At 35.4% G+C, this 27,047-nt stretch overlaps 1 protein-coding gene across 2 annotated transcripts in view; it reads left to right on the top strand.

The window, feature by feature from the left end:
• The window catches only part of PAN3 (PAN3 poly(A) specific ribonuclease subunit), a 69,737-nt gene that overhangs the window by 14,284 nt on the left and 28,406 nt on the right, over positions 1 to 27,047 (top strand). Inside the window, exons 4-7 of one of the 2 annotated variants that reach the window (XM_010073980.1) lie at positions 304 to 366; positions 9,432 to 9,593; positions 18,289 to 18,439; positions 26,467 to 26,714. In XM_010073980.1, coding sequence (XP_010072282.1) covers positions 304 to 366; positions 9,432 to 9,593; positions 18,289 to 18,439; positions 26,467 to 26,714 — 624 coding nt within the window. The remainder of the gene's footprint in view (positions 1 to 303; positions 367 to 9,431; positions 9,594 to 18,288; positions 18,440 to 26,466; positions 26,715 to 27,047) is intronic. The other variant, XM_010073981.1, reaches the window with a different exon arrangement.

The raw sequence follows: 27,047 nt of genomic DNA, 5'->3' as shown, positions 1-27,047 counted from the left end.
TTCCTCAAAAGCACTAAATGCTTGAGTGCCAGGTATTTAAAAACTTGTGTGATTTTTTCCTCCCACCCCAGTAACTGGGATTTATTTAAAGCTTGAGCACTGTGGTTTGTCAGGCCAGTACTTGACACCTGCTGTAACATAAGATAGATTGTCTTCTGGAGGTGCATGCTTCTGTTCATTGACTCTAAAGGGGGCCTTGGTGACTAGCTCAAATGTAGGTGTTTACAACATCTACTATTTGAAAAAAACTTTCAATTTTCTTACTAAGAGCCCAGGGCTAAGGTTTTTTTTGTTCTGAACTAGCTGGCAAAACCAGCGTTTCCTTCATTTATCACAGACTTGGAGGACAGATATAATACAGTCTTGGTAAGTGAATAAGAGCAATCCCATTCCTTTACAAATTAGAATTGTGATATTTTAAATATTTAGAACTATGAAGTTATTTGCAACTATGTAAAACCTGCATGTTTCTGTTGTGTAGAACACTGAATAGTTTCTGTAAAGGCATGTAATAGGTAGCTGTGTGAAGCAAGGGAGTTAAGTTTATTAATCTTCATTGTCTCTGGATATTGCTGATCACGTTATCCTGGCAGCCCTTTAACAATGAGCAAGCTATATGGATGTAAATATTTGATAGCAATAAAATATTAAAGATAAGACTTGATGATCATAATTCTGAATATCCTTGCTTTTTAATTAGAGAGCTTTTTTGAAACTAGTTAGTTGCTTGTGATTATTTTGAAGTTTAAAGATGTTGTACTTTTTGTTTAAAGAGTGAACATAGTCCTTGAATTTTTATGAACGTTCTCGAGGTTATTCTCTGTTTAGAAATTATTAAACTGCATTTCAATTTTAGATTTCAGGAAAGCTAAGATTACTATTTAAAGACATTTTTATAGGATACTTAAAATGAAATCAAAGGAGCTAAGTATTTCTGTAGATGGAGCCTTGGTGGAGGTTCTGTCAACTGTAAAACCTTCTGGATTTACTGTCCGGTTGTTGTAACTCCACATGCAATAAGACAAGCAACCTTAAAGTGAATTTCCTATGAGAGATTTTCAGGTAAGTATTAATCTACAATGCACAAATAGGATTTGTGAAGCATAGAGCAAAAGCTAGAGTTAGTAATAGACTAACCCTCTTTCCTGAGAATAATGATGTCACCATTATTTTATTTTTAATTCAAATACATGTTATGCTTGTTAAAAATAGGCTGGTCTACTCAACCTGAACTTTTTGGGTGTTTTTCCTTAATTTGCTTTAGCCATTATCTAGAAAAATGCTCCTCTCTAAACCTTGAAATGATCTGTCTGTAAAACTCCTTGCATTAATTTTGGTGGTTCTGGTAAACAGTTCATAAAAACGTGTCAACATTAACTGATCAGAATCTGTTGCCAATGCAATGACAGCTTAATGCACTAAAAAGAAAATCAGTTATGAAACTTTTGCTTAAATTTATTCTGAGACTGTTACCACTAATCCAGGCTAAAGAGTTCCCTTACTTGTCACTGATCAGCCTTACAGGTTAGTGAAAAGCATTGCTATTACATTTTACTTTGTTTTTTCATACCTTCAATCCTCATGGAAACTGAACTCTTCTGAAAAGTTCCCAGCATTGATTTATTCCCATTTCATTTTTTTTAATTGAAAAAATTAGAGGAGGGCCGTTAAGGTGAGAACCACTGTTAGTCCACAGGATGCAAGGGGTGAAACAACTGCTGTAGTGAACACTATTTTGTGTGTATTTTGAATGAATTTTTTTTTTTAGAACTCCTTCCATTATGTTTAGGTTACTAAAAGCCAGGACCAAAAGACTTTAAACTAGATTAGGAGGGGAAAGTATAGGAGAGATGATTTGGACTGAAGTTCACCCAGAACAGGGTGCTGTTCTTTAGTGTTCTCTATGGAGACCTACAGCAGGTGAGACTGGACAGCAGACTTCTTTAATTTGTGTACTTTGATCAGCAGTAATAAGTATGCAGAGAAAATTATTTTGAAACAAAAGACTATCTGTAAGCCTAGTACAAGCTTTTTAGTGAGTACGAGGAGAGTTTCCCCTCTCATGTTAAAAGAAAGCAATAAAGCTAACTTCAGGTCCTGTGGAAACCAAATTCTTAAGAGCTGAACTATTGCTAGTTTGTGTTTATGTACTGTCCTACATCTAGTATTGTTATCAGTTGGTAAGTTATTTCTTTCCAGTTCTGTCTTGACACCTTTCATACCTGATCTTTATATTGTTCAGTGATGTTTGGTCCTGCTGTATTTACCTTTAATGAGAATGTACCAAGACAGTTGTTTCATGGCCTCCTGAATACCATCTCAGAAGCATGAATCATCTTCTGAGAAGTTGAGGGGTTATTACCAAACCCCACGTCACGTCACTGTGTTGTAAACTGCAGAATTGTGGCTGCACAGATTTTATAGCATACCTGGGCTAAATTTATATTTCCAGCCTGAAATTTTCCATCTGGGATTATACACCCCTACTGCAATAATAAAAGGTTGCTGTTTATTCTGATGCAAAAAAAAAAAGTTGTTGCAGGAATACAGAAAGACAGACTGTGCTTCCAGAGAAAACTAATGAGTGTTCGCAGGTGGTATGATGTTTGCCTTGGTCTAAAAAGTGTTTTAAGGGTATGGTATAATCTAACATGTGTTGCACTTTTTTTTTTTTTTTTTTGCAATAGTTATTGGAGTTGTTCCTGGTTGTGTTCTTGCTGTCTTAGTAATTACTACATAGTATGATGTTTTTCATTTTTGAGTGTGACATGAGAGAATATGTTATTCACATTCACTTTTGTGTTTGTATTAGTGATCATTTTGTTATGTAAGAAACCAAATTATTAAAGCACTTCATTTTAGAAATATGTAACATTTTTACATTGGGGAGTCATATTTTTGTTGCCTCATCCTATTGTGTAATTGAAGGAAAAGAACAGAATAAGATGAGTGCATGGCATAGCACATACCTTAGAATTTTATTAAAAAGACCTTTGCTTGTTTTGGTTTTGTATCAAAACAGGTCAGATATATGCTATGACCTACAGACGTCTCAAACTTTAAATGCTACCCTGACTCCCCATTTTTAAAGCATAACGTTTCAGTTAGCTACCTAGACTTTGTCAGGTGCAGCTTACAAGCTGAAGGAGTTAACTACAAATGTAACTTTAATATGCAAGATACTTTTATTTTAAAACTACAAGTTTTATTTGATTCTTTCTATGCCAAGGCATATGTAGTCTTTAAGAGTGATTTGCAGTAAAATAGTTGAAAGATTTTTTTTAACTTGTGCACACATTTGTTGGATAAATATATAAATATTTAAAGCAGCTAGAAAATACACCATTTTGGAGAAATTGTATGCTTAGTAAAGATGGGAGTAAAAGTAGCATCAGTCTTTAGTTCTCTTTTACCTATATTTTTATTTTTTAACTGTGCATAATTTTTCCACTGTTTTTATAAGTAATATTAAAACTTCTGGCCTACTAGGAAAGAGACCTTTGAACATAAAAAAACCCTGTACTTTTCTCACTGTGTGCTCCTTTAGCAATGGAGTTTTTGAAAGTACATCTTGGGGTGGTGGTACTATGGCAAATCCTCAGTACACAGTTAAAACTGTCTGCTCATAATGATTGTGGGAAAAGCCTGTTTTTCCACCACTTTATTTCAAGTCAGCAGGTGGTATTAGTTTCTTAGTAAATAACTTTGTCAGTATAACTACCTCTGTACTTGGTTTTAGCTGTTGTGGTGATTCATACCTCATCCAACATAGCTAGGCTGCAAAATTGGTGAGAAAAGATTTGACTCAAAGAAATGTCAGTTTTCCTTAGCTCCTTCTGAACTCTTCAAGGCTTTCATGTCTTCAGCATATGTACTCATTAAATACACTTTTTAGTATGTGCACCTTAAAAATTTTTCTTAGCTGTGGTTTAAAACACATGGTGTAATGCCTGATGTGTTGCAGCTTTCACTCTAAAATTTGATTGAACCAAGAATGTTTTTTTGCAGTGATCAATTATGTTGCTCTGGAATAAGACCTGTTTCCATGCTGGATTGCACATTGTAGTTTTCTTTGGGTAGAATAATTTTTTTTTGTCTCTTTGTGATACTTTTCAAGTAGTAAATGTCTTATCCCCAGCCAAAGCCAGGGTTTTGTGAACAATTTTTAAAAAGTGTTCCACATGGAAAGGTGGCTCATCTGTAAGTGCATATAATATCAATGTATAGCATTATAAACTTTAACATTCTCAACATATAAACATTGTAAATGTTGGCATACTCTTTCACACACGGTTAATTATTTTTAACCTGTTGACTAGGGTCCTATTCCATTTTTTGTGGATATCGAAGTAAAAAAATTGGTTCCAACATTCAGAAGATGAGATGCAGAAAACAAGTATCATCTGCCTCTCTGCCAGTGAGAGGTTGTAATGAAAGAGGAAGAGGAGAGAGAGTATCTTGGTTAGCAACAAACCCTACCCACGTGAAGGGGTTTGTAGCTCTACTGGCCACAAAGCTTAAAAAGTAACAAGACAACTTCTCTTTTTCCTGTTACCAGCTTGCAAATCTGTGAGGATACCTCTGGCAACTACACCTAATGTTCAGGTGTAACAACTTGTAGAATTTATTGCTAAATCCAGTTATACAATTGTATTCACAGTTAAGATGATGCTTAGCTGATTGTGCCTGTATAGGGATTCTGCCTAGATTATTGTGCTTTTCCTCAACAACATAATGAAGTTCATATCCATAGCTGGGTGTTTCAAGCACAGCTTATTGGTTATGGCTATTGGGTGAAAGTAGCAATGATGATACCAATGGCTTGTAGTTAGCTTTTAGTTTTCAAGACATAATGCAACAAAAGGTGGCTCTGTCTCTGTAGACCAGCACCCTAGCTGAGTGTTTAACCTCTTTTTCTAATAGTCTGTTTGCTACTAATTGCTGTTAAAAAACTGAAGTATTACAAAACAAGTCAACATTGAAACTTAAAATTGCATATATTGCTTAATTTTGTTATAAGTGTTACAGAGTAAATGTGATACTGTGTACCTGATTTTTCCTGTCTGACAATATAATATTTATCTGTTTGTACATGCAGGTACAGTCAACTTGGTGTACAACAAATGAGCCCTAGCTAATACTATTGTGATACCTTTTAGCTATGGAAATTTAAGGTAATGCTGCTTCATGTAGCCTGTAATGGAGAAGGCTTAAGATCACTTGCCTTTGCTTCAGTAGTATATGCACATAGACAGCATTTACCATAGCTCACACTATTCACAATACTTTAAAACACAATAGCCTGCTCATGTGTTTGTATGCCAAGCTTAATTGGTACAGAAAATGTCTTGTAAATCTAAAATTCAAAGCCCACCACAGCTAAGTGCATTTTGACGAACAGAAATGTAGTTTGGCACATAGGTGATCCTGAAAAAAATCCAATTGCAGATCTTCAGTCGAAGAAAACTTTGAAATTTTGTAGTTTAATTTGACATCTTATCCAGGCTTAAATATTGCATGGAAGTTATTAGACAGAAAAAGTCTGTACCGTTTGAATCTTCTTAAACTTTTTCTTGCTTAGATTTATTCCTCTAGTATAGCCTTATAACACCTTACACCGGTGGTATGTCGAGCCCTGAATTGGAAAGGGGAAGTGTGACATTGCCCACTGTCCATGAAACAGGAGGAACTAGGGGAAAAGACACTGTTAGAGCAAATAGTAGGATGAAAATAGACTTGCTAAACATGTTCCCAAACTTCTTGTTGAATGAATGGGAAGCAAGTAATTAAGCTGACTTGAGGAGTCTTTTCTAGCATGGGCTAATTAATTACTCATATGTAGTAGTGTTCTGATGTGAAGATGCTACTCAGGAAGGATCCTTTTGGTTTTAGGGTGAATTTCTTTCATTCAGATGTAATGTTTGGGGGTTTATCTTTCCTAATATAACACCTTCCCTCTAATCATGCCAACCAATACCTTCCTATCATTAATTGCTGTCAGCAGCTTGGTTCTACAGGGCAAGGGTTGTAATTATTAGCTACAGTTGAAAATGCTTAACCTTCTCATGCTGGGGAGCCAAGTTGTTGCTAGCAATTAAAGGTAGTTAGCTGTTCCCTGCCTCATGTAAACATTTGCACCCAGTAATTACTATTGCGTCTCACTTCTTTGCCCTGGAGGAACTGAACTTTTCCAGTAATGTTTTGTAATAATTTGGGTTTGTTGCCTTTTTTCTTTCTCCTAGATTTTATTGTAATTATTTTAGTTTAACCTTGTTTTTACATTTAAAAATATTTGTGATGTTTTTGACCTTTTGCAACTCATTTGGAACTTGTAACTATATTGGGAGTTGCAACCTAGTTTGAGAAATACTTGCTAAAGGATAATGAAGTATTTAAATGCTTTAGTCACCCCCCACCCCCCACAAAAAAGAACTTCAGTGTGTTGAACTATCTCTTCATCTGTATGGCTGAACAGGTTTTTTACCTCATAGAAGGACTTTAGGGAATGCAAAAATGCGGTTGCTTTTGTAATCATCCAAGAGAAATTGTCTTCATGTCAAGAAGTTGGGTTTGTTTGTCCAGATTGTCATGCCTCTGTGTTTTAGGTAGATACATTAGTTCAGTTTAGAAATGATCAGGGGATGCTGAGTTCTCACTTGTTTCAAGATGCACTATTCTATCTCTGTTGCTTTATTTGCTACTCTGTGTAGAGGGCAGGGATGTAGTGAAGTTGACATGCTTATTCAAACTGGTGAGTCTATTTGATCTTTCCTTTCTATTGAATGTCTCCTCTTGGCATACACTTTCTCTGTGTTTTCTGGTCTCCTATATACTCAGACTAGATTTCTGAATTAGATGCCATTTTGCTCGTTGAAAACAAATGTAATTTAAAATTACTTTGATGCAAATAGACTGAAATTTATTTCCAAATATTAATATTATCCATCTTCTAATGTCTGTCTGAACAGTGAAATACTGGTTTCCTGTATCATGGTAATCGATATTTTATAGTAGATAATGAAAGTAAAATTTTGATTTAGTCTCACCCACTTCTTAGTTTGATGTTTCATACCAGTAGGCCAGGAGGTCCTGGTATATGAACTCATGTTGTCTCTATGTTGCTTTATGGCATAGAATTGACCACTGTTCCTCCCCCCTGCCCCCACTACTGTCCTTTCTAAAGCCTAAAATGCAGTTTCATTCTGTTCCCTGGAATCTGAATCCCACTGTAACCAAAATAGACTCCTTCCACCTTGGCTCAGTTCCTCTTTTGTTTTGGTTCTCCTTTTCAAAATATTTATAGATCACCTTTTATTATGGAGGATTAAAAGAACTCTTTATGAATAAGAACATGTTTGGATGCTGCATTGCAGTGCAGTAGTGTGGGGCAGACTGTACCTCTGTGCTTGGTAGAACATGGAGAGAGATGGGGAAGCTGCCAAGGAAACTGTTACTCTTCCTTATGTTTTTCTTAGCCTGGCTATTGGAAATAGCATACTGCATTCAAACCCTGCCCCGAAGTCCAGTGTTGTTTGTATGTCTGCCTTCTCACACCTTACAGATTTACACTTTATGATATTAGTAGTCCTTCTGAATTACTGTATTGAGTCTGGCTGCGATGGAGTTAATTTTCCCCATAGCAGTCCTCATAGTGCTGTGTGGCATTGGTAGCTAGAAAGGTGTTGATAACACCAGTGTTTTGCCTACCGCTTAGCAGTGCTCACACAGTGTCAAGGCTGTCGCCCCAGCACCTGTGTTTTACATAGTGTGAGTGGAGAATATTTTCCAACTGGATTCTTGCCTTGTTTCCTGAGGAACAATTTTAAAAATGCATGTCAAGGTAGATATTGCTAAGGTTTCTAAGGTGGCAGATGAGGTAGATAGCTGAAGAAAGGTAAGGTAAGTTTTGATTAATTGAAAAGTGGTCTATACCCAGATGATGATAGTTGGATCTTCACATTAAAAAAACCCACATAACAAACAAACAAAAAAACCAAACAGCAAAATAAAAAATTGGTCCAATTGTTGGTATCATTGGTATTAAAAGTTCTGGTCTAAATGTGCATAGATGATGAAAAATTTATTTTAGCGGTATTTACTATTGAGGTAGCTACACATTGGTTTGAAAGTATAGAGAAATTTTGAGAATTTATGAACTTCATCTGTTTGCAAGTCTTTTAACATATTTTTTTTTTACAGTGTCCTTTTTTAATTTAATGTTCATACCATGCTTCATAAATAGTTTAATTTCATAGACTCATAGAATGGTCTGGGTTGGAAAGGACCTTAAAGATCATCAAGTTCCACCCCCCCTGCCATGGGCAGGGACACCCTCCACAAGACCAGGTTGCTCAAAGCCTCATCCAGCCTGGCCTTGAACACCCCCAGGGATGGGGCATCCACAGCTTCCCTGGGCAACCTGTTGCAGTGTCTCACCACCCTCACCGTGAAAAATTTCTTCCTAATGTCTAGTCTAAATCTACCCTCTTTTAGCTTATACCCGTTACCCCTTGTCCTCTCACTACACTCCCTGATAAAGAGTGCCTCCCCCTCTCTCCTGTAGGCCCCCTTCAGGTACTGGAAGGCTGCTACTAAGCCCCCTCCGAGCCTTCTCTTCTCCAGGCTGAACAACCCCAACTCTTTCAGCCTGTCCTCATAGGGGAGGTGCTCCAGCCCTCTGATCAGTTTCGTGGCTCTCCTCACATTTGTTGAGATCACTGTCAATGTGATAGAAATGTCACTCTTATTAAGGCACAGCTACCACCTAAATGTTCACTTCAAGCATGTTTTATTTTCTCAAGTTTAAGTTGGTTTCCAGTGCATTTATCATGGTAATTCTTGTCTGTTTCATTCAGTCTATTCACTAAATACAGTAGCCGAACTTAGTCTTTTGGACGTTAACTTGAGCAGAAATGTTTTCCTTGTTGAGTTCTGTTGCAGTTGGCTCTTCAGTTCTACTTGATTTTTAAAAACAAGTCTTCAGGAGGTGAGTCTTGGCAAACCAGAACTTAAAAAGCAGCATAGAAAAGCCAATGTTAATTTCTTGTTTGATAGAAATCTGAAGGGAAGTGTTGGAGTTCAGTATTATGATGTGATTGAAGGTATCTGTTTGAGAAATATGTATTTTTTTAAACAATTCCTCATTTTTATAAAATTCCCCACTTTATAGTCATATTTCAGTGTCTAACTTGTGATGGACAGTTTTGCTTACAAAAAATTAGTATTCTCTGAAATTTAATTTATTTAAAATATTGTTTATTGTAATCAATTATTCAGGATTGAAAGGAAACAGTCTCAGATAAATTTTACTTGCAAATTGTTTCCTATTCCACCAATCTAGAAATCATATATCACAGTGTAATATCTATTTTAGTGTAGATTTAGATGAGGGTTGTTAGGAGTGGCCTGGTTTCTCTCCTTCTTTTTTGTAGCCCAGGAAGTATCGACTGGGGATGCTGGATGAGAGGATAGTTCCGGTGGGATCAAAAGCAAGAAAATCAAAGAACCCTATTGGCTGTCTGGCTGACAGGTGTAAAGCAGGAGTACCCATCAATATGGTTTGGTGGAACAGAGTCACAGAAAACAATTTACAGGTAAAATTATTTTTTTACTAGTGACTTTTTCAGTATTTTGGATGTTTTATTTTAAGTTCTGGAAAATGTTAGAAGCAGTTACTCCAAATATGGGTTGAGATCAAATCAAATATTTATTTCACAAAGTAGTTATAGTGGCCTTCCAGGAGAGTGACTTGGAGGTGTTTTGTTCTCTTCACCTACTGCTGTGCTATGTACTCTGCTTGATTATGTTGTAATCTGTGGAGGACAAGCAAAAGTGATAACTAAATGTATTCTAAAAGCTAACAAGCATGACCTTTTATTTTAATTTTCATGTGAGGAAGGTTTCTACTGGTAAAATTAGTGACCTATATTAAAATGATTGACAATGCAAAAAAAAAAATCCCTCAGTACAGAATTTGAAGATGTAGCCACCATGATGAGAAAGTGTAAATTCTTAATTTTCATGTTGGGATAGTTTATATTTCTCATCTTGTTTGTTAAGCTTTGTTGTTACTTTATTTCTGAGTTTTCTTCAACTCCTTAAGAGGGGAGAGGTACAGCTGGATTTGAACATCTCTGTAAAGATGTAAAGCAGGTAATCCTTAGGTTGATGATGAGGGATAATTCTAGTCTAGGAGGAATCTTCTCTGTGTGCCTTAAGATGGGGTTTAGATGGAAATTATTATGGTGGTTGGAACTGCAACACTGCAGCTAATACTGTTTTGAACTTGTGTAGTGCTTTTGATTCTTCTGAGATCATTATTTTAGTCTTTCAATGAGGGTTATATGCTCTTTGATGTTTTCTAAGTGAGTGAAATGGGTAAATTGACAATAGACTTAGAATTAGAATTTGTGGCACCTTAAGAGTTTATTTCATTTCACTAAGTTTCTGCCATTTAAGGGCCAACATGAAGCTCATACCAAGGCCTTTCCATACCAATACTGGTTTTGCATTACTTGATGTTTGGACATCTTTGCATTACTGAAACTGGGAGTCATGAGTAGTGTGATACAGGCAAACTGATGCTACATTGCGTAGGGGCATTTGGGTTTAAGTCTGTCTTAGCCCATTTACTGCTGGGAAAGCAGCACAGCCACTGGTGGAGAAAAGTTGAAGTGTAAAGAAAATATTGGTAGAAGGACCAGGTAAGGTTGCAGAGGCTTTGTTGGAGCCTGTAAAGCACTACTTTTCTCAAGGTAGAGGAGACTGACAGATTGAATTTATCGTGTATGTCTAATGGGAGTGTAGTAGAGAGTTATTCTGAGAAGAGTGAAACAGAAAATTGGTCTTCAAATTTCAGGTGGATGTTAAAGGGCACGAAAAGCCCTGTTTGTACTCATGTCTTCCATTATTTTCTCTGCTGTTCAGTGTTGCAGGAAGGTTTGTTGTTGATCTACTCCACTTAGAGTAGAGCAGGAAAACTTAATGTTTCTGGAGGCTGGAGAGCCAGTAGTCTGAGACTTGGAGCTTCTGGCCAGGAGCAATTGTCTTCTCAGTACCTGTGCTCTCCAAAGTTGTGCTGAAAGTATGGCAAAGGCAAGCTTGAGGTCCCCTAGCTTTCTGAGGATAGCAGTGCTAGTTAGGGATTGGCTGCAGAGCACCTGGCTTTTTGAAGGGTGCAATTCCAAGCTCCTTTATTCTGCCAGAATCTCAGCTACATAATTGACTTAAACTGTGTACACCGTAAGATTATGTATTATATGATGCCATTACATAGCTTCCCATGGAGATGGGGGGCTTTAGAAAACCATGTTTATGTATATGTGGTGGAGATAAGAACAGAAGGCTGTTCCAGCCCTGGGAAGTAGGAGAAGAAGATGGAAGGGTTGGAGAGAACAGTGGAGTCTGGCAGGAGTGAATGAGGAAAGGTATAAAAACAGGCTGCAGAGAAGATTGTGAGGATCTATAAAGTTCTACATAGATGAGAAACTGAATTTTATCTTGATGTTTTCATTCTGATCATTGTAAATATTTGTATTCTAGTATAAACATTTTCTAAGTTAGAGCTAAAACAAAGCTCAAACTACTAAAAATTGAAAATTTTAATTATAAAAGCACACAAAACTCTTGGAGAAGTCTGGTACATTAAATTGCTTGAAAACAGATAGTTTCATGCTGAGATTTCAGGTTGACCTTGTTTTTCTACTTCAATGTGTAATCCATATATAGCATTTCTCTTTAGTATTTTGAACTAAAGCTGTTCAGAGATTTTTGCGGGTGCTAATATAGGTTACATAAACTGAGTTTTGGCTGATGGTGAGTGCTAAGCAATAAGTAGAAAGGTTAAATTATGATGGAGGCACATCTGTTTGAGTGTATCTTTTTCATTTGTGTTTGAAGATGAGAAAGCAGAATTACATCTTACAATTGCTGAGGGCTTGCAGTGCTGGGTGGGTGTTGAAGCTCATGTGTCTATTTGAATCTCTGTTCTTCCAAGTGGTATGGTTTGAGATGTGGGAATAGACAGTTTCATGGTGCAGTGTTTAGAGATTTTTGTCCAAAAAGGAGCTGTTTTAAGAAGTAAGGTAGTTTGCAACATGTGTTGTAAAGCAATGTAACTGTTTCTCATGCATGGATGTGAATTTATAATCCAGATCTATTTACTTTAAATAATATGTCAAAAGTGGAGTCCACAGAGTGAATTGTACTCTGGCTTGTGCATTAAAACAAACCAAAACAAAAAACCCAACAAAACAAAAATGAATCAAAGTTTGTACTTCAGTGATATGACCTACCCTATGTTAGGAAATATCCTGAGCTACTGCACCACTGTGATGCGTATTATGATAGTAAATGGACTTTTAAAACTTCATAGTTTTTGGCAGCACTTTGAAGTATTTTGTTAAAGAAATGTGGTAATATTCTGAGTCTTTAAAAATGTGCTTTTTGGTGAGATATACTTGCTGAAATATAACAAAACCTTGCTAGTAGTTTTATTTGTCTGAGCCTCTGTTCTGCTTTAAGGTGAGAAGTCTTTAGCCAACGAATTTTACCGAGTTTTAATGGCATTGGCACTAGCTCTTCTGGAAGAGCAGTAGAGCAATACAGCTAATGTTGATAAATTGAAATTTATTAGACCTTATTGTACAGGTGATGTGACAACTTGTCATGGTAATTGCGATAAGGAAGCATGTTGCACAAATTCAATAGTGGGAGGGAAGGAGACCTGCGTTGAAGCCCTTGGTGACCTCCAGTGTCAGCTGGGCTGCTCTGACATCCCAGAACGTGTCCTTCCATGATGTCATAGTTAGCAAGGAATCCTGGAAACAGAGGGATTGCGGCAGTGCTCTCTACGTGAAGTGAAGCTCCTTGAATGGAAACATCTGTCCGTTATAAAACAACAATGAAGGAACATCCCAAAGCAACAAAAAAATAACTGCATGTGAAAAAACAAGCAACGCTTTTGCGTGGTTTTGGATTCCTAAGAGATATTCTAAAAACTATGCCAAAAATAGACTGGTAGAGTGCTGCCCTGCTTATAACGTAGGTATAGGTTAGTGGTGGCTTTCTGTAACCATTACAGGATTATGCAATTTGGGATGTCAGAACAGATCAGTATGAATTTGGAGGTAAAGGAAAACGTAAAAAGAGAGCTTGTATCCAGTTTTTAGCATGGTAAGTACATTAGCATATTCTTTTGAAATAAAATTAAATCAGCCTGCTTCTTGCTTTTGGTAGCTGTCTTTGGGTGTTGGTAGAATGTGGGACCAGGGCCGATCTAACACAGTAGTGTTACAGCCACCAAAACAGAGGGGGCGGCTTGGCTGATTCTGTACAGTTCTGTGTTGTGAGATGCTGAACTGGAAATGAGAGAGACAGAGAGAGAAGCGTGGTTTCCTGTACTCCTATGGGATCCCTGCATGACCTTCCAAAGGCTCCATGACTTGTACATTCCTGTATTACAGCATACATCTGTCCTCCATGGCACTTTAGGGATCAGTTTATGAATAAATGCAGTTTATTACTGAGGAGCGTAGAGAAGAAGGCATATGTATTGATAGTTGATGAAGCATGAATTTTCATCTTACTTCTGTACTTTGGAAACCTGGTGATAAGTGCAATGCCTCAACATACAGTGATGCTGCATGCTGCTGTGCAGTCCTCCCAGCAATGGTCTTTACCTGAGTTCCTTGGCTTGCTCTTTACTTTCATCTGAACCTTCCTTTAAGGAGTCTTGAATTGTTTTTTTCAGTGATACTCACAAAATATTTGTTTCTTCCTCTCCACACAGTATTTTAATTGTATTTCATTTTATATCTTTAAAAGCATACAAGCCACCAGACAGATACACTCTGTGCTAAATGGTGACACAAATGAGTTGTTTTAAAGTCCTCCTCCTTTTATTCACCTCTTGTTATTTCATCCTTACTAATTGCACCATGACTAAATTCAGCATTCATTTAGACTGTATTTTTGTGTTTTATAATATTTTGCATTCTCTGATGTACAGAAATATAGTAATTGCTTTTGTATGAGGAGCTGGATGGACTCAGTTTTGTGGTCTGGCTTTGGAAGTTTCTCTGCAAAGCTGACTGAGAAGAGACTCTTCTCTCCTTGATAGAGTACAGACAAAGAATCTGAAAATAGGGTATTTTGGTGAAATTTCTTCATGGAATCGTTCTGGTAAGAATGCATGATGCAGTTATTAATTTAAATAATGCCTAGGAAAGTTGCTTCTCTGCTTTAGTTTGAGAGTATTTTTATGAATATACTGGAAGAAGGGGGATGAGATTTGAACTGGCCATGTTGAGAGGAGGGAAATGGTGGTAATTTTAGTAAACGTTTGAGTTGGAAGATACTTTAGGTGGGTTTAGGAAAATCTCACATAAATGACAAAGCTTTACTTCTTTCTGTTTAATGTTGTTTGTTGAAAACATATTAATTAATCTTTAGAAATAATTTTGTATGTGCATTTTTATAGGACATTTGTGTTTGAAACCAAAAATACAGTCCTTAAGTTGCTGCTTAGTGCAAACAGTGGCTTTGCATTTCTTGTTTGGGCTTTAGAAAGTGCATTTGCTGCTTTTGTTTTTAACATCACAGTCCTGCATAATTCATTACATGTCCTCTAAGTATTTCTTGTATCTCCATTCTTTTACTTCCAAGATTTAATGAAAGTCTCCAGTACCTCTTTTCTCTACCTTTTTTTAGCAATCCTGATTTATTTAGGTTTAAAATTTCAATCCTGATCTAGCATGAATAAGTTACTTTACTCTGCAATGAGCAATTAATGGCTAATTAAGTGAAATCTGATTTAAAGCTGTGTTTGTAGGACACTTAAACATAATACAGAATGAAGAAAATGTTTTTCACTAATTAGATATACATTATTTTAATTCTTGTAAAAAATAAATTTTTTTATACTCAACTTCATTTTGGGAAGTTTGGTAAGATTCTAACAGGAAAACTCTAAGGTCCTTTATGATTTTAAAGCATAGGCCCCTTTTTTAGACAGATTTTCAAGCTTACCATTGATAAAAATGTAAAACTAGCACTGGAATTTACACTTTGTGTTATGACTTGCCAGAGTGAAAATAGGATATTTTTTCAGATCAGGAACATAATTTTTTAAATCATTGGCCATTAAGAATGTGGTTTCCTAATTTTTGGAATATTTGCATGCTCATTGGTGCAGAATAGGTTGTCTACAAAGTTTGGAAAATAATGAGAAGATTAAATATTAAAGAACTAATAGTGATAATCCATTCCCTCAGTCTAGTCTAGTCACTTAGTCTAGCCTACATGCCATGAAAGTATTTGGGATATATTTTTTTTATTATTTTGTTGTAAGCAAAGTATATGCAGAAAAATTAGTGTTTTACTTCAAATTAAAACTTGTATGCTTTTGGAAATGTTTTAAGAAGTGCAGCTTCACATGGTTGTATTGTATTTAAAAACTGTGGCCTGGGGCTTAAGCTTCAAATTTTCTGACAAAAGTACCAACTAGTTTTGACCACAAATTATTAATTTTTGCTGTACTAGTTTATGATTAGTTTATTCTGACTATTGGCTGTGGAGCTTGGGTATTTTTCTGTATTTAGAAAACAGCTTGAATGTGGAAGTGTCTTTTAAAATTGGAACCAAAATTTGAATCACTTTTTTTACGAATGTGGAGAGACTTGGATTACGGCTTCATATTTATAACATCTCAGAGAGGTAAAACAGGCTTTTATAGTAAAGGGTCTAGCTTTGCAAATCAAAACTGTTTACTCCTATAAAATATTTGCATCACAGTTACACAGTTACATAGAAACAACCTAATCTTATTAAGCTTTGATTCTGATCCTGAATTATGACACCAAAAAATGGAATGAAAACTGAATTTCCATTGGGCTTGACCCACTGCTGTTCATAATTCTACAGCATAAACCCAAACTGCCCTAGCACATTCCTGGGTTTGACTCTTCCACTTGGATAAACTAAAACACCTACCAGTTAAAGTGGAGCTCTCAAGCAGCTTCATTTTAAAATGATGATGGATGTATAAGTAACTTCTAGAAACCAAAACTGGTTTATACAAACTTGCAGAATGCATTTAGAAATAAAAAGCAGCTCTGTGCTGTAGGCATTGGTTGATAGGCATTGGCAATTGGTAAAAGTGGTAAGGGTTTAGCCAGAATGGTATGGATGGGTTTTTGGGAACGTTCTTATTTGCTCTAGGAAAGGCTGAGGTTATCTTCCAGAAGGTGTCTTTCACTTGCATGCTTCAGATTTTTTGACATGTCCTGCCCTTGTCTCCTAGTTGACACGCTATTTAGGTGTGGTAGAGCTGTGGATGTGTCATGGTTAGTTTTAGCAGTGGAAGAACATGGATCTCATGTAGTTCTTTGAAATTACATGCTTTTAACAAAGAGGCTACAAATTCTGTCCCTTGTGCCCCTAGTTGTTTTGTTTGGTGATGACTTTTCTGCTGAATTGCTATTTTGGAGAAATTCCTCTTGTCTCTTTACCACCTCTGTAATTTTCCCAGTTTCAGTGCAGGTTTTGCTGAATGGTTCCATGCCAAATGTTATCTCAAGGAATACCATTCTCTTAGTTACTCCTGTACCTAAAATTCAGATAAGTTCAGAATATTACCTTTTGAGCTTAAATGTATGGTTATTTGGTTTTGGTATGTATAATGCAATTTAATGTTTGTTTTATTGTATTAGGATATACCTTAGTAAGTTTTCCTTAACTAAATGTGACTGAAGAGTTTTGAAATTCTTATGAACTTTTAGCCATGTAAATTTAAGTGTTTTACTTCACCGGTCTATGTATTTGGTTAGAGCTGTTCTTTGAATAATCACACATGCATATATAGAATGACTAACCATAAGGTGGTTAGCAGTTAAAATTTACTATGTGTTTAAAGGTGAAATATTCTTACTATTTGTTTTTAAGTCTGAGCATCTTCTTTAATTTTATAGCTTTTAGAATCCTCTTTCTTTTCCAGTGCTTTGAAGTATATTAGTACTATGATATTTGTCTGAAGTATTCAAATAAAGATATTAAAAACAAATTAACCTGAAAAAATACTTTTCAAATACTTTTCTTCACTGTCTAAAGTAGTGTTTTTTAATCACACTTCTTTTCTAGTTTGGCACTAACTTAACTTCTCTGATGCCACTTTATTGATATTGGTAAAAATCAATATTGACAATTTAACAGTAGATATATTTGGTCATTTTAAAACTACCTAAAACCAAAGCGGTCCAGTATAATTTGCTTTAAAAAAAATTATGGATTATTTTAACAGTATCCGTTGTCAGTTGAGAACTGTTACTATCTTCTCATTTTACCTCTTCTGTTTAGATATTTTTGAGAGGTACTTTGAAGATAACTGTCAAAGTTAAGTTTATTAAGTAAATAATCTTCAAGCTTTCAGTATTTTCCTGTAATAATTTGGTTTATTTTTTGGCTTAATTTCTTTTTTTCTTCCACTAGTGTCTTTTGTAATGGTCTGTGCAATAATAAACTTTTTGCCTTTTGAGCTCTAATTAGGATTTTCTTTTTCTAACCCTCCCTATCATAAGAGAAACAAAAAACTCACCCCAAAGGAAACATTCGTCCCCTGCCCTCATCTTGAAAACTAAAATACCCTGTGCACAGATTTTAGTAGAAATTAAAAGTTGGTTGTGTCATACATTTTATCTACTAATAAATACTGAATGTTTGATGGTCACACTGCAGCTATTTGTTTTTGTGGTATCAAATTAGACCTCATTATTAAACGTGCTACATAAATGGAATAGGTAATTAAAACAAGTTAACTTCACAAAAAAGGAACATATAGGCCTGCTTGAAGTAGAGTCAGGGTTGACTTCTTTAGTAGGAATCATTTTTGCTGCTTTAATTTGAAACTGCTACTTAGTTTGAGATGAAATCTCTAAAGTCACATAGGAGCAGTCTGTGCATCAGTGGCAAGGCTTTCGCAGCGTCAAGCCTGTTCTCCAACTTTATAATGTAATGCTTATGGAAAGCCTTTTGCAAGGTGTTTGTATGAACTCGTACATCACCTGTTCATATGGAAAGCTTGATAATTCTACTTCAGATGTAAACTAAAACACGTTTAAATTTGTTCCTGCAGATCAACTTGCAGTATTTGCTGTTCTTGTCAGCAAGCTGTAGAAACTTAAAAATATTCCCTGCACTTGGTAGGCTTGCCTAGAAAATATTTTCTACCAAATAGGCACTGTCCTTCTCTTCATGTTTAAAATAAACATTTAATTTACGTTTGTTTTTAAACAGACACCAAATCCTTCTGCAAGTGAGTTTATTCCTAAAGGAGGATCAACTTCCAGGATGAGTAATGTATCCCAGTCAAGTATGTCTGCCTTCTCTCAAGCCTTGTTCTCTCACCCCTCCGTGGGAAGTCCTGCTACTGCTGGGCTAGCACCAGGTAAGTTGAGAGCAATGATTCGCAGTACAGTTGCTTCTTTTAACTTAATGTTAAACATAACCCTGTATAGACAGTCATCAGGTTTATTGGGTGTAAATGTAGCCACCTCCTACTTTAGCTCTGAATTTTAAGGCAGTCTTCAAGCATATAAAAGTGCAGGAGCTTGGGATTTATCTTCCAGCAGTATGGAAATCACACTGCAGGCTGTGAAACCTGTTTAGCCACAGCAGCACTGAAATTAACTCAGCCTAACTTACTCTGCTCTTTTTGGGGAAAAGGGGTGCTGTGTTATCGCATACTGTCCTGTATGTGGTCCTTGCCAGAGCAGTATCTGAAGATGATTTAAACTACCCCTAGTCTAGAAATGCACTGCAGTTTACAATGAATATGTGCTCTGATTACTACACACTGATCTGCTCTTTTGATCTGTGTCTAGGGTGTCTAGAAGTAATTATTTTCAGTGTTAAGGAGTATATACAAGGACTTAAAAATCTTGATGAAAAACAAAAAGAAGATAAGCTTATTCTAAAATATTTTGCCTTGCAAAGTATTGTAGTTATTGTATTTGTCATATGTAATCTCACTTTTAAGACCAATTTATGATTATTTCCCGCATTTAAGACTCTTACCAAAATGTGTTCCATAATTTTTTTTACACTTAAAAAATTCAAGCTCTTCATGCATCTTTTGGACTTCTGATCTTAAAAAGTTATCATAATTCTAATTTTTTTTTAATAAAATGAAATAGTTTTAAGATATAACCATCAGTCTGGATTTTACACATTGCAGATTCTTTGACAAGCTTCTGTACATACTTAAACCTTTGGCAATCTCTTGCGACTGACAAGAATCATTAGGTAGCTGCCGAAAGGCAGAGGGGCAAATACTGTAAGCGTTTGGGTTTTTAAACCAGTATTGGCAATTACCATCTATTAAACTGAACTTTAGTCTTTCCTGATGCCAGGGGATAAATCTCAGTGTCAATGTGAAAGAAGCCAGCACTTAGCTTGCATGTTATAACTATCGGAACATGCTGGGAAAGTGATGGATGCTTCTGCTGGCAAAATGAACATGTTGCAGTACTGTCTGATTCATGCTATATTGTGCTGTAGAGTCTTATTAGAAAGCTGTTGTGTTTATAAGCCTCTTAGCCTTGTCACCTGGATTGAAAAATATATAAAGGATTAAACAGGATAGAGTAAAATTATCTACTTTTGGAACATGTCCAGTGGGGTCTCAGAGGGGTCCTTCACAGTCCAGTTTCTTTACTATCTGTAAGTAATACTTGAAAAGAGAAGCTGGTGAAAGAAGTTCACCCAATGATTTGAGCTCCTAGAAATATAGATGCCAATGCTGAAAACTATCTAGGTTCAAATACTATTGTTTGTTTATGGACGAGAGGTATGGGGGAGTATTCACAAGAGCTAGCTTCAGGCAGAGTTGGCTTGTTTCCTTGCTCTTCCTTTGTAATTAAAATAGAATATACTTCATTGTAGAGATCTGGGTTGGGTGCTCTGAATTTCTCTAGAAGCTTCTTTCACTACACTGAGTGCAGAATCCTCTGAGCCTAAGTGTCCTGTGTAAATAATACTCATAGACGTTTATTTTTATTTAAATGGTTTAGCTGTCAATAGTATACATCCATAAAAACTTCTGTTACCTCAAGGTGAGTTAGGAGGTGCTCTTTCTAAAAAATTAGGCTCTTAAATAAGAGCAGTATTTATATATGTGGGGAAACTTCATCATTTAGGTCATATTGGCTAACAGAATAAAAAAAAAAGTATGTTCTGAAATTGTAATTAAAAATTATTTTTGGGATCTGTTAGCTTTCAATAAGTGAAAACAAATTCAAATGAAACCCATATAAAGAGTTTATAAGGATTTTTCCTTAAATAAAGATAAGTCTCCGTCCAGTTAAGTGGTGTATATCCTCCAGTAGAATAGTTTTCAGGAAATGCATAAGATTTAAGCATTTGCACGAGACTGAGATTGCTTATAGTAGCTGACAGGGTACTGGAGGAAATTAATATTTCATAAGAAATAAGGAAATATAGTAGAAATAATTTGTTAAAAGTTCCATAGTTGAATTCACCTGTAACAAAGCAGGTAAATGATGAGAACAATCCTTTGGTTTCCCTCTTGGGGATGGAGATATTTAAGTTCCTTCATGTATTTAATTTCTGAGATTTCCCTGAAGGTAGGTGTAAGACACGTAGTATTTCATAGATAACTGTTCACAAAATTGATTGTCCCTGGAAAATATTTGTTCGACCTGTCTTATTCAGCGGTACTGCTGAAATACTGGAAAAAAATGACAACTGAAACCTAACATACTTTAATATTGAACTTGTATCCACACCTGATATCCATTAGGGTGTAGCATGGAAGAAGGTTACTCCTACTTTTACATGTATTTACTTAGGTAAGTGCTTTCTAGTATACTCTCAACACAGAGTCAGTCTCCATCTTAAGTAGCCTTTAATAGAATATGAAAACATACTGAGATAAAATGTGACTTACACAAATAGCTGGAGAAAATTGTCCTGTTGAAGAGCTTTTACCAGATCTCCTTCACCAGCTCCAAACTTTTTCCTTACGCTCCCCTGGATAATACCCTGGTTTTGCTCCTTCTGTTCCCTTGCTAGCAAACATATCCTGTTTATCATTTGTATGGGAAATCTAGTGAGTTGTTGACAATCCTCGAATAGTATGCTTGCTAACAAGCTTATCTAGTTCTGTGTAGCGGTTTCAGAGTAATAGCACCACTAAAATATGCAACAAAGCATATGAAAGAAATTAATGAATGTTATCGAAGTTATAAGACATCATTGCTGTGTTAAACTTGAGCAAGAAGAGATGTATAGCCCCCAGAGAGAAAAATCTGTCTGGCTTGGATTTGCTTAAGCTAGGTTATAGCTAAAGAGTGATGGCTTTGTCATCGATGGAAACGACAGGGGATTTCTGTTGCTTCTATATTTAGTCCAAGACAGGCTCTGAGCTTACGCAGAATGTAAAAGATCCCATTTATGCTGCCAGTCTGAACCTGCAGCCTTAGAAGCCAGGAGTGTGAAGGTGATGCACTTGTGTCCAGTTGACCTATCTCCATTGATGATGGGCTATGAGTGTAGTTCTTGGAGCTCATGACCCCAGCTTGAGGTGGTTTGAGTGGCCTAAGGCCCTGAAAGCTTGTTCTGACCTCCCATATCAAGTATGGCACAGCATTCTGCAGAGGAAGTTCCACAGTTTTATTCTAGAATAATACAAGAAAGGAAAAAAGCAAAGAGACTGTAAAATTAATTTTTTTCACAAATAAAACTGAAGAGGAAGAACTGGTGACTCTAAAGTTGTTTAGGGAATTAAGCAGATTTAATTAACTTGGAAATACACAGCTACAATGCTAATGACCTGATAGAAAGCTTGTAACAAAAATAAATATTTAATGAATTTAAGGATGCTGGTTTAAGTTCTTGAAATAGTCTGGTTTTGTTATTTACTTCGATTTGTCATTCCTCAAAGTGTACCTTGTAGTCTAGAGTATCTCTTCAGTACAGAACATTAATGTGATAAAATGTTAAATGCTTAATTTTTGACTTCTGAATGTGTTACTTGCCTTAGAGGCATAGGGATATGGTTGTAGATGATTAAATTTGTAGGCAAAACTTGTGGGTTTTTACAGGTATTTGTGTTGAAGGCCAGCTGATTTGCATACACTACAGCTTAGTGAAATCCTTCTTCACTAACTTGTAAACTCTCATTGAATTAAAAAACTGTAGACACTGAGTCCTTAATGAGAGTTCATGCTTGATGCCCTTTCTTTGATCCTGTTAATCTCTATGAATTCTCAGATTCAAAATACAACCTAGCTTTTAATTGAAATACATTGCATGTTGCAAAGCTTTATTAGAAGCACTAGTCATCAAGTATCTTTGAGCACTGTCTCAAATGAATTTCAAAGTCTACCACTTCCCTTTCCTCAGTCACAATGAAACTTTAAAAAACAATGCAAGAAGTGAAAATATAACAATAAAGAGGGATATGTAAATATGATCTTTCTCTACCTAAAATGAGAATAGCAGCAAGAGCTCCAGGCATGTGTAGCAGCCTGTACAGCAGTTGCAGTGAATGTTGTGAAAAGAACTTCAAAACATGCAACCGTTTTTATGTTGGTAGGATAATATGACAGCTGCATACCACGACAATACTGTTTTTTAGATGTATAAGTAATTGTGATGTGAAAAAAGCCCTTTCTCCTTACAGTTTAGCTTTCAAGATAGTATTTGACTTCTTTATGAAAGGTACTAAGATTCACTGAGACAAGGATTGGAGACCCACCTTTGCTAGTAGATAAGTCTCAGGAAGAACAATTTCAAGCAGGCTTTTTGGTGTTTGTCAGGGGAATGCTAAACTCTCTCATAGGGAAAGCTTAAAAATGTTATTTTTGTGTCAGGATCACTGGTATTATATATATGTATATATTATATATATATGTATAAGTCATAATTAGATTATTCAAACCCCATTTTTTCTTTAGGCCTTTAAGTGAATAAGTGTTTGTATGAATCGTGCTACTGAAAACAGCTTGTCTAATTCTTTGAGGGGTGGTTCCATATTCACCACATTGTTACCATCATACATTCGGTACTGTCTTTTTCCTTCAGTATGAGTCAGTAAGAATATACGTTCACCTTTTAGTACAGCCATTTTCCTTTATTTTCCTCTAATTCTATTTTGTTGTGATTAAATATTAATATTAGTAAGACTTTAACTGATGGAAATACTAATGAAATTTGTAAGATCTGCTTGATTTTGCGCACCCAGTTATTTGCTAAGTACTTAGTTATGCATCAGTTTTCTTTTTTATGCAATATTGGACTTTTAATAATTAATATTTATTTATACTTCAGAATTTAATGCAGGTCTCTCAGAAGAATCAACCACCTTCAATATTTGCTGCCTCAGCTTATTGGTACTCACCACAGGACTAGCAGCAAATTTCTTGTAACTTGTAGTATATTGTTCTGATAGTATAAAACCAAGCTGTAGTCAAGCTTCTTTCATATCTTGAACTTACTATGTATATTGGCAAATGAGAAGCCTGTATTTTCTGTCCACCAGATGATTTTCACTGAACTCTCAATGTCCATACAAAATCAGACGTAACTGAGGCTGGAAGGGTGTTTAAAAGGATTTGTGTAACTCTGACAGTCTTCCTTTTCTTTCAATCTTGTGTTAAAACATTAAGGATTTATATTTGTAACTATTCTTTGGCAGGAATAAATTTTTTAAAAAGTAAACCTTATGGTGGAAATGGTTTGAAATTGTATCAGTAAGAACCACTAGTGATGATTTTTTTTTTTTTTTCTGAGAAACTTTAAGTAGAAGGTCACAATATACTTTTTGGCGAGGTTGCAAGTCATCACTTTTATTTCTAAGATAAGATTTACAGTATTCTGTGTCTTGTACATGCAGTTTTTAATTTGAGAGAAGTCTTCTGTTAACTTTTCAGTAGTATATATAAAGACTGCTGGGTTTTTTTTCCTGGTTCCTACAGTTGAATGTTATACTAGAAAAAAAAAAGTTCCTTAAAGCCAGTTATTTCTATGTGCATAGAGATTACATGTTTGCAAGGACTTCAGTTAATACTGTGTTTTATTGGAATTGAGTGAAAAAGTCATGTCAACTTTCCCTGGATTAAGAGGATCCCTTGAATATCGTAGATACAAATTGTAAAGCTGCTTTAGCCTTATGGCTGTTTTAATTAGCCATCCTTCAAATTTTAATAGTAATACATTGTTTCCTTTGAAATTGTTCTTTTCCCACAGTGGTTTAAGAATACATTCACGTTTTAGTCTTTTGTTAGAAATGTAACCAACTCTACTGTAGCTATTGAAATATTTAAGTGCTAGTCACTCAAGGCAACTTTTACCTTAATGGAAACTTTCTTTTGTAGCGTAAAGCAGTGGTATCACAATGCCTAACATTTTACGGTCATACAGTTGATTTGTAAACAGATTTTTACGAGACTACTTATGTTACCATTCAGAAATACTTTAAAAAATAAACATTCAGAAGTGCCTATTATAAGTCACATTTTATTAATACGCTAGTCAGCAAGCAATTATTCCACAATTATCTGTAAATTGTGTGTACACACACATGTACATGTATTAATATAAAGAAAAATTCTGTCCCAGAAAAGTCTAGACTTTATATTTTTATAATTTACATATTTTCATATTTTATGTTTTTATATTTTGTTTAAGAAAAAAGACTGAAGAGACCCAACTAAAGAAAAAGGTGTAAGATTTTTCTTATGGTTTACATTAAAAAAATCTTATTTTGTTGGAACTACTCACTTTCCAAGAGCAAAAGAAATATTTCTACTGAATTATTATGCAATTTTTGAGATGTCAAAAAAAGTAAATGATTGGAGATAATTGAAAGGTTACAAATATTCTCTTAATATCATTAGGATAATATGGCTTCAGAGTAATTTTTCCCCAACTACTGATTAAACTGTTAATACTTAAATTGCTATTTGCTTTTGCAGTTTGTTTGAAAAAGAAAAGTGAATGTAGGAGGGATGTGACTACTGTAGAGACAAAGTGAGTGTAAAAACATTCCTACAGGTTACTGATTATGCATATTGAAAAGTCTCTGTACAATGACTCTTGGAGTAACTAAACTAGCTTTTGGTAGCTAAAAAGTGTGTGTGCAAAAAAAAGTTGCCCTTGTTTTTATTACTCAAATATTTGCTTGAATTGTTTCCATTTATAAGCTCTGGTCAGAAATTATAAATGGAAACAATTTAAGCAAATGTCTGATTGCCGACTATTGGTTTCTTAGTTAGACAAGACTTCTAAGCTGTCCATAGAGCATTAAATATGAAAGTTATGTATCTTGTATCCTTTCAAAAAAATAATTCAGTATGACTAATGTAATTCTGACTGTTAAAGAAGAGAAGGTACATCCCAGTCTGAATGGAGCAACAATAAGTTTCATAGATGCTCTTGTTTGTATTAATTTGAATACCTGGGTATATAAGATCATCTACTAGCAATACTAGAAGTTTTCTGAAGGGCAATCTCTTCCTCAGCCTGGAAGGTTTCTTTGACATCTAAACTTTTATAAATAAGCATATCTGAGAATTCTGCATACAATGACTCTTCAAGTAACTAAACTAGTTTTTGGTAACTAAAAAGTATGTCTGCAAAAAAAGTTGCCTTCTGCCCCCGATCCAATGTACTTTGTTAAGAAACTGAGCTTCTCCGGTTTCAGTTGAGTTGCCTGTCTATAATGTTGAGGGTGAACATCAGTCAGTAAAATCATTCTAGATAAATTTGAAAATCTCAGCATGGATGCCTAAAAGACTTTATATTTGGAGAAATTACTTGTCTTTTTATATCAAATAAGTATCTTTGAGGATTATTTTTGAGTATAATAATTATAGGAAAATAGATAATTTCTCCCCTGAAATTACTAAAAGTAGCATATTGTGTATTGCTTATTTGTGTGCTGTGGTTACTGGAGATCTAGTACTCATTCATAGCTGTGGAGTTGGTTCTAGTAAAAGGTACACACATGATTACATGAAGTGTGTTGCAGCTTGGCAAACTCCACTGACTGCTCATGTAACTGTTATGTAAACATTCACTTATCATACAGTCATTAATATTTTATCTTTTTTCAGTTTAATAAAATTTCTTCTAGACACAGCATTAGTCTCCCCCTTTCTTCTCCTATGTTTTTCATTCCAGTTCTTCACGCATAGATCCTAAGTTCCCAAGCCCTTTCTCTCTGAACTAAGCAAAGATTTTTGGGAAAATGTATCTGTTCAGTCTTGCTCTTAATGTTTTGCCTTTTAAGTCTTCATAAAGATGTAGCAATCCTAAGCATCTCACGTGCTCAGAATATTATTGGTAGTGAAAGCTGGTTTTTTGTTTGTGTTTTTTTATTTTTTTTTTTTTTTCAAATACCTAATTTTTTTGGGTGACAGATTTGGTCAAGATATCTTGTGTTTCTTTAAGGAATGTCCCTGTCAGCAGGATCTTCTCCTCTTCATTCCCCCAAAATAACTCCTCATACATCTCCTGCTCCTCGAAGAAGAAGTCATACTCCCAACCCAGCAAACTATATGGTGCCTACTAGTGCCTCTGCTTCTGCCGCAAATGCTGTCTCTCAGCCTCCATCTACTGGCCAGGTGATCCAGAAGGAAACAGTGGGTGGAACAACGTACTTCTACACTGATACAACTCCAGCACCTCTCACAGGAATGGTATGTTTGCTTTTGATACAGAAGTGTATGGAGTTTCCAAATGCTGAATTGGGTGATACTACAGAGGTTGTTCTTAATAGTTTGAAACCCTTATTCTGTATGGAGATTTGCCCTTTTAATTGTCATGAGCATTCTCCAGAATCACTGAAATTTAAGGACTAAAGAGTTTTTAATGTATTTTTCATTGATTTCTGTGTAGAGTTTGGTGGTTTTTGTATAGGTGTAGAAAGAAAGCCTTTTATGTATATCTCAGGGGATACGTAATGAGAAGATATCAATAATTCAGATTTTTTTTTTTTTTGATAGGTTAAAAAACTTACAGTGGAGAGGAAA

The sequence above is a fragment of the Pterocles gutturalis genome, unplaced genomic scaffold (genome assembly GCF_000699245.1).
Source record: "Pterocles gutturalis isolate BGI_N339 unplaced genomic scaffold, ASM69924v1 scaffold1392, whole genome shotgun sequence".
Classification (NCBI taxonomy): Eukaryota; Metazoa; Chordata; class Aves; order Pterocliformes; family Pteroclidae; genus Pterocles; species Pterocles gutturalis.
Note: the sequence above shows the minus strand (reverse complement) of the source record. Positions and strands in the feature narration are given on the sequence as shown.